General features: G+C 45.6%; 1 protein-coding gene across 1 annotated transcript; it reads left to right on the forward strand.

Annotated features, from left to right (window-relative positions):
- Positions 1 to 7,650: 7,650 nt before the first annotated feature.
- LOC119282543 (ADP-ribosylation factor-like protein 6-interacting protein 4) lies at positions 7,651 to 8,249 on the forward strand. Its single transcript, XM_037562738.1, has one exon. It carries the CDS (start codon positions 7,755 to 7,757, stop codon positions 7,998 to 8,000), a length of 246 nt encoding a protein of 81 aa, XP_037418635.1. The 5' UTR covers positions 7,651 to 7,754; the 3' UTR covers positions 8,001 to 8,249.
- Positions 8,250 to 8,491: the final 242 nt, after the last annotated feature.

An 8,491-nucleotide genomic window follows, 5' to 3' on the forward strand; every position in this document is an offset into this window, starting at 1 on the left:
CCATGGCGTGGCCGAACGGAGGCTCCCCACGTCAATTCGTTCCATTGGGAGGGAAAGGAGATACTGGCGGAGCTCCTAGACATGGGGGATGGTCACGAGGAGGTCGTTGGCCTCGCAGAAACGAAGGAAGCGGCGATAGATCTTTTTTTGTGCGGCGCGGGAGGCGATCTAGAGCAGCACCTCGTCCCTATCTCAGTGAAGCCCTTGCAAAGCTTCCTCCGTGGTCCCGAATCAGTGCCTCATCCCGGAGCTGGTGCCCCCATGTTAACTTGCTCTGGCCGCTGGCTGAGAAACTTGTCACCGGTGAGCTTCCCGGTCGCCCCGTGCGTGCTCACCACTCCAGGACAGTGCCAACTCACACCAGCAAGCCCCTGCGTCCCGCACAGCTGCCTACCTCTGCTCGTCACCGGCGTTCCAACTTAGGGCCGTGCGTGCGCTCGTCGCCGGCGTTTAAATCACCGGTGGGACATGTGGGGCCTGTCATTAGCCCTTATCCTTTTTAGTGTATAGGTGACTAGTGGGCCCTTCTTTGGCAATAGATCTAATTATAGTGCTCAAAACATAGCTAATTATTACGGGAAATAACTAATGAGTCACTAACATGTGGGCCACGTCCTCTCTTGACCTAGTCAATGTTGACTACTTTGACTTGGGATAGTTTTTTATTTTTATTTGAATGGGTCCCACCTGTAAGTGGCATGCACAAAGAGGGGCAAAATTGTCCAGAAAATGTACCGTGGACGGTCAAAGGCCTTTGACCAGACGGTAACGGAGCAGAAGGGTATTTTTATAACACCACCTAACGGCAGAGGGGTAAATTTCAGCATACTTAAAAATTAGGGGCAAATGCCAGGTGGTGGCTCAAGTTAGGGGGAGAAATGGAATTGTCCCAAAAAATAATACATGGGCCGAATTACTGGGTCAAACCCATGTAGCTAATAAAAGCACAGGAAAAAAATACATTAAAAAGGCCGAATTGTTGGGCTAGGCCCATGTAGAAAATCGAATTGGACCGTGCTGATTCTTGTGCCACATCAGATTGCCACGTCGGATGCCTACGTGTCCTGGGGAGGCTGCTAGTGACCAAAACAAAACAGTAGGCATATTTTGGTCGTAAACGTCTACGGCCTTCTCATAGAGAAGGTCGTTAATTTCAGTTTACGACCGCCAGCTTTTGACCTTCTGTTTTTGGTCACAAAAAGATCGTAAATGAAAAACAATGACCTTTCAGTGACCAATAGTCAAGGTCACAAGTTGACATATTTCTTGTAGTGGTTGAATCATGCTTGGATCTCTGATTTGTAGCTATTGGTGGTCCATTTGTAGCATGATGTTTGTTGTAGATGTATGTTCCTGCTCATAGATTGTCCGGTATGCTTGGTATGATAGCGATGAAGCATGTGCTTACTATGATAGTGATGAACAATGTACATGTATGCTTCTGCTTTCATGGATTGTCCGGTATGTTGTGTGCTATGCTTACTGTGAATGTGTGCTACGATTGTACGACATGACCACGCAGACGCAAGATCTTAGTCAGGCCCATGTCGTGTCCGACAACCAGTTTGCTCCATCGTTTGTCGAGGACTCGCAGCCTATGTCCGAGATGGCACCTGATTCAGAGGTGTTCGAGTCTGATTCCCTCTATGTGCCAGTAGTGCTCGTTGAGCCAACTCCTGTTGTTGCTGTTGCTGCCGCTGCAATCAAGCTAGCAGCAGCAAAGGAAAAGAAGGATGGTAGGTCGAAAAATATGAAGTGGCAGCCGTTCATGTCTAGTGGAGTTAGGACTGACAAGGGCTTCAAGGAGGTGCACTTGAACACCGTTGCGAAGCAGGTGTTCGAGTTCTATGGGCAAGAAATGTCTGCCACCCAGGTGTACAACCACCTGAGGAAGTGGAGAAGTTGACGTATCCAAGTGTCCAAGCTAAGAGACCTTAGCGGCGCCTCACGGGATGAGAACACTTGCTCCACAGTTCTGGAGGCAGAGCACTACGTCGGCCATGTCACAGTTAGCTCACAACCCTCTTCCTTTTCATACTATCCACCATTGCCTACTCCTAATCGTAACTAACAACACCTGTGTTTCATTCTTAGGACGACCCAAGGGATGCTGAGTTCCTCAACACACCCATCCGAACTATAGCCAGATGCAGCACATCTTCTCCTTCGGGCCGGCAACTGGGAAGCATGCATGGGCTCGGGTGAGCCTCTTGGTTCTCCCATGCCAGACTTCCTTGGGACACCGGACGTCGAGGTCCTTGATGGCCCTGACAAGCCCGCTGCGAAGCCCTTCGACAAGCCATTTGACCCCGTCCATGATAGGAAGAGGAAGAGAGGAGGCCTGATGGAGGAGGAGATCAATGTCTTTTGCAGCATGACTGAGACGGTGAAGGAGGTGGGAACAACCATCAGGGAGTGCAAGCCCCTCGACGTCCACCCTGACCTGTATGGCACTATCATGACTCAGGGTGGCTTCAGCGACGAGGTTCTCATGGCAGCCCTTAGCCACCTGCTTGACAACAAGGCCCATGGTGTTTGGGTTCGTTGCCATGGCCGACGCTCACAGGGTGCTGTGGCTCTGGAGCTGGCTGGGCAAGCACTACTACTAGAGTAGTGCTGTCTGTGAGCGTGCATGATCCCCGGCGGCGATGGCGGTGGCGACGACGACGACGATGACGATGATGACGTACATTTTGTGTAGCTAGGGCTCAAAAACTATTTGATGGTCTATATATTTTGGTGAGGTGGTATATACTAACCCCTCACGCTAATGGTGAACTTGCGGTGGTAGGTCCTCACCCTCTTTTGGATGTGGTGGTAGGTTAACACCAATGTAGTGCTAGGTTGAACTTGCTATGCCGTATGATCATGCATGCTTTACTTCTCTTCTGCTCCATTGTTGTTTGTGTGCTACTTTGCTTGCTACTTGTGTGCTCCATTGATTTGCTGCTTCAACTCTTGCTCTTGTGCATTGCTAGGGCAAGTGGTATGCCGTGTTCATCGGTGAGGCCCCAGGGGTTTATAGTTCATGGGAAGAAGCCAATGCACAACTGGCATCGTATAGCAACAACAACTATAGAGGGTTCAAGACTAGGCAGGCAGCAGAACAAGATTACTCCGCCTGGGTGCGAAAGCATGGAGGCAGTAGTGTTGACAGTGGCAAGGTTGGAGGTGTCAAAGTGAAAGGTGCTTAGGTGGATCGTCAGTTTGGGCCGAAGCTGAAGAACTTCATCATCTTCGCCTAGTTCATCGTCATTTCTGTGTTGTGGTGTTGGTGTGCTAGGTGTGATAATTGTGAGTAAGCTTACCAACTAGGGTACAAGGTAAGCACAACATGTACGCCGTATGCAACCAAACACCATGTTCATGTGCTGCTAGGGCCAATGCAGCCAACCAAACAAAGTGCACTTGCATATTACCTAATGCAGGGACACTAGATGCAAGCAACCAAACAACTTGCAGATGGCGTATTAGGGCTTGTTTTTGCTCAACCAGGCTGGGTTGAGAAGTGTATGCGATGTAGGAACTCTTCACAACGGCAACCAAACACACCCTAAACCAAACATTTCTCTTTCACAAAGAAGTAGCATGGTAAACCAAACGAACAACTTCCATCCACTTTCTATTCCAGGGCATAATCGGCGGGTTTCATTCTACTCCACATAAACAAATCATTTCCCCTTTTCCCTCAACCAAGACACGACCGCCGCCTCCTAGATCTCCACATAAACAAATCATTTCCCCTTTTCTCTCAACCAACACACGACCGCCGCCTCCTAGATATGTCCTTTCTATAGATATTCACCTCCTCCCGTTGAAGAGGCCGGTGGTCCCACCCTCTTCGTGTGCTACTCAGGTGGCGGGATGTGGGGGGCTCGGTTTTGTGTGTTCGGCGTGTAGCTAGGATTAGAGTTTGGTGTTGCGACAACGCCTTTTAGATGGACCTGGAGGTGTTGCATCAAAAAATGGTGGTGCCCTGACTTCAACCCCATGTCACCACTTTGAGGGCCTGAAGGGTTAGTGCCCTCGTAGGGCAGTGTTGAAGTATTGTGTGGTGTTGATTTGGTTGCGCCCTTATGGTCGTGGACTTGTCTTGTCTGCAGTTAGTTTGCGGTCATGGGAGATCACGGGTTGTGTTGCTCGCTGGTCGTGATATTGGTTCGGCAACAACAACCATGAGTTTCCCTCTATTGTTCTATGTGTGACGCAATTGTTCTTCTTCTTGTCATCTTGCTCCTCTAACGACCAAGCGAGCAACGGCAAATTCAGTTCGGAAGGATTTTATTGCTGAGCTAGATATATTTCGAAGTCCCCTCCAGCATATTATGGAAAGTTGGGACAACTATCCTATGTGTGGCAGCACTAGTAGAAAAACGACTTTTAGTACCGATTTATAAGGACCTTTAGTACCGGTTTTGGAAACCGACACTAAAGGGTGGGGACTAAAGGTCCCCCCCTTTAGTCCCGGTTCAACATGAACCGGGATCAAAGGCCCACCACGTGGCACGAGGCGCGCCATGGTCTGGGGACTAAAGGATTTTATTTTTTTGAATTTTTTTTGAAATAAAGCAAAAAACAGCCCGCCTACTGGGCCGGCAGGACCTGCATACGACTAGAAACCCAACCTCTAATTGGGCCAGGATGCAGGCCCGTACGGCCCAATAGGCCCCACGGGGCAGAAGACTTGAAATAGGCCCACAAGGGCCTGCTTAGAGAGGAGGTCGACACGGTAGCCGCGGCGGGGCTAATAAACCGGTACGAGCTCCTCTCAACTAGCGAGGTGGTAATAAACATTGTTCACAGTGGCAGCGCATCATCTTTAGTACTCGTTGGTGCCACCAACTGGTACTAAAGGTCACAAATGAACCGGGACTAATGCATAGCCATTCGAACCGGGACTAATGGTACCATTAGTGTCGGTTCATTTACAAACCGGAACTAATTAATGTGTCTCACGTAAAGTAGTTTTTCTACTAGTGCAGGGCATGTTGAGCGATCCTCAAATGATTCAAACTATCCTATGTGTGGGTATTTTTTTACACCTTTTTGTTAAATAATCACTAGTAGAAAACATGGCTTTGATTCGGCCAGAAAAAGAGCATTAATCCCGGTTGCATTACGAACCGGGACTAATGTGAGCATTAGTTCCGGTTCGAGCGGCTAGGGCACCGTACATGCATTAGTCCCGGTTTAAATGGGACCTTTAGTCCCGGTTGGTGCCACAAACCGGGACTAAAGGGTGTGATGCCCATTAGTATCGGTTCGTGGCTCGAACCGGGACTAAAGGTTAGACCTTTAGTCCCAGTTAGACCTTTAGTCCCGGTTCGAGCCACCAACCGGTACTAATGCCACGAACCAGTACTAAAGGTCCCATTTTCAAACTCTACACCCCCCCCCCCGATCGCCTTTTCAGTTTTGTAAAAAGCAAAAGAAAATGATAAGAACTTCAAAAATTAAAATCCTTCCAGATGTAGTTATATTACTACATGTACTAGTTAGGAAAATTTAAAAACTTAAATTTGGACATGTTTGGCAAAAAGTGTAGGGAAAATGTAAAACGGCTATAACTTTTGCATACGATGTCAGAAAAAAAGTATAATATACTCCCTCCATTCCTTTATGTAAGGTGTATTATTTTTGACACGGTGACCAAGACACATGATTATACACATGTTAGGACAAAATAAACCTTGGCAAAATCACTGATTAGCGGTAACTAAATCATTAGGCAACGAAAGTAAGAGATAAACACAATCAAGAGAGAGATACTTTCCTTTTTTCTCTTTACAAGAAAAGATGCATGCAATCAGGGGAGAGATACTCTCCTATTTTTGCAGGGGTAACAATGAAATTACGAGGAATGAAAAGAAATGCACCTTACATTGTGGAATTTTATCAAAAACCAAATACACCTTATATAAAGAAATGGAGGGAGTATCAAAATGTTCAGGACGAAAATCCGCATCCGATTTTGACCACCTACGGCTTGTTTGCAAATTTTTAGAATCCTCAAATTCTAAAAGGAAAAAAGTTATGCACAAATTATATTTTTTTAAATTTTGGTTAAATCACGTCAAACTTTGGTCAAACTACTTATTCAAGAAGTATTAGTGTTACTAAATAACTTTCCAATAATATTAGTGTTACTAAATAATTATTACAGTTTTTTAGAATTTTGGTCAAATCTGGTCAAACTGTGGTCAAATCTGGTCAAACTACTTATTCAAGAAATATTAGTGTTACTACATAATTATTCAAGAATATTAGTGTTACTAAATAATTATTTCAATTTTTTGAAATCTGGTCAAATCTGGTCAAATTATGGTCAAACTGTGGTCAAACTATGGTCAACCTACTTATTGAAGAAATATTAGTGGTACTAAATAATTATTGTTTTTTAGAATAATTGTTTCAAACTCAAACAGTGAAACGTGTGACTTCATGCTCAAGCTAAACTCCTGAGGGTTAATAGGATTGACATCTTACTATTGTCAGGAAAACAACAAGTGCAGACTTGGAAACGAGGGGGAATAGAACCCGAAAGTTAAGCGTGCTCAAGCTGGAGTAGTGAGAGGATGGGTGACCAGCCGAGAAGTTAGATGATTTGGAATGATGATGGGTGATTAGAGATTAAAGGTTAAATTGAGCAATGATGAGGGGTAATTAGAGATTAAATTGAAAAATAATTCAGAAATTTAAAAATAAAAAAAATCAAATTTTTTATTAAAAAAATCATTTAAAAAAATACGTTTAGTACTGATTGGTGTTACCACCGGGACTAAAGGTGGAGCTCCAGGCAGCGGCCGCGTGAACGGCCTTTAGTCCCGGTTCGTGTAAGAACCGAAACTAAAGAGAGGAGGGGAGTTTTAGTAACGACCCTTTAGTCCCGGTTCCAGAACCAGGACTAAAGACCCTTATGAATCGGAACAAATGATCCTTTTTCTACTAGTGAATACAGTTGAGATATTATTATAAAAAATCCATCTTCTCCCGGAAGTAGAAACAAATGGAAGTCTGTAACCAAAGAACCTTGCCGGCCAAGGAAGCTCATCTCTGGGCTGAGTCACCGGTCAACGCTCCATGATCGCCATTATCCTATCCTATCAGCGAGGCCAAGGAAAATTCAACAAGCCATGATGCACGAGATGTACCTGCCACCCCACACACCCTACTTACTGACAAGTGGATCAGAAGAGTCCCTAGGCCCACCTGTCAGTACCTGATGCTTCGTGGCACGCGTACTTGACATTTTTTAAGGTTAGTGCGTGCGTCACTGCCCATGAAAGGAGAGAGAGGCCGTTGTGGTTGCAACGGGTGCAGGTGCCCGCGAACACGTGCTCAAGCTCGAATGAAACAAAATATATACTACTCCCTCCGTTCCTAAATATAAGTCTTTGAAGAGATTTCACTATGGACCACATACGGAGCAAAACGAATGAATCTACACTCTAAAATGCATCTATATAAATCCGTATGTGGTCCATAGTGGAATCTCTTCAAAGACTTATATTTAGAAACGGAGGGAGTACTATAATACTGTGATTTTTAAATTAGGGAGCGTAGAAACCTTCCACTGGAAGTTTGCATCGAGCCACTGTTTTCCACTATATAAACAGGTCGATAGGAGCATATCGTTTGCCAACAGACGACACACGGATAAGTTAGCGGAGAGCAGCTAAGTTCTTCTGTAGGCTGAAGTGCAGAGTGAGGTCAGAGACAAAGGAAGAAGAGAGGCGAGCTAGCTAGCTTCAGACATGGGGTTCTGCTGTGGGCCTTCGGATGTCCAGGTGCTCCCCAAGAACACGTCCCCCTCCTCCTCCTCCTCCTCCTCCTCCTCCTCCTCCTCCTCGTTTGCTAAAGATTCCGGTGATGGTGGCAAGAAGAAGCAGCAAGAAGGTGTAAAGAAGGAACATGGGAAGGAGAAGAAGATGAGCAACCTTGACCGGGCCGCCCTCACAACGCCCCGCCTCCCCTTCCATTCTCGGCCCGGTCTAATGTGACAGATTAGTCGAGAACCAGTGTATTTCACATAAATATACGATCTTGTGTGTTCTCCTATTAGCCTACGTCCGAGTCTGTAACTTAGGATGCATAGCTCCTTTGTCCCGTTGAAGTTTCGAGGTTTGTAGTGTGGCCACGTGTTCTATTTATTCATTGATGGGTTGGCTGTATCAGAGTATCCAAATTGCAGGTGTGTTATAATAGAGATTTTGTCCATAGTCCATCAGGACAATATATTTTTCCCTACATATTTTGTTTGTTGGATTATCATTCCCCATGCTTGACTTAATTTACCAGATCAAACGAGCAAAGCTTAGCTAATTTCTTCCTCCTGCTGAAGGTGGGGATGTGATCAAGAACCAGGCAAAAGCAAACAAAATGTTACATCCAAAAAATAGTAGAGAAGTCGAAATGAAAACATTATACTTGAAGAAGTGCACTGATACAACCGAACAGTTCTGCTTTATTAACTTGAACATGACTAAATGAA

This window comes from Triticum dicoccoides, chromosome 3B, assembly GCF_002162155.2.
Source record: "Triticum dicoccoides isolate Atlit2015 ecotype Zavitan chromosome 3B, WEW_v2.0, whole genome shotgun sequence".
NCBI lineage: Eukaryota > Viridiplantae > Streptophyta > Magnoliopsida > Poales > Poaceae > Triticum > Triticum dicoccoides.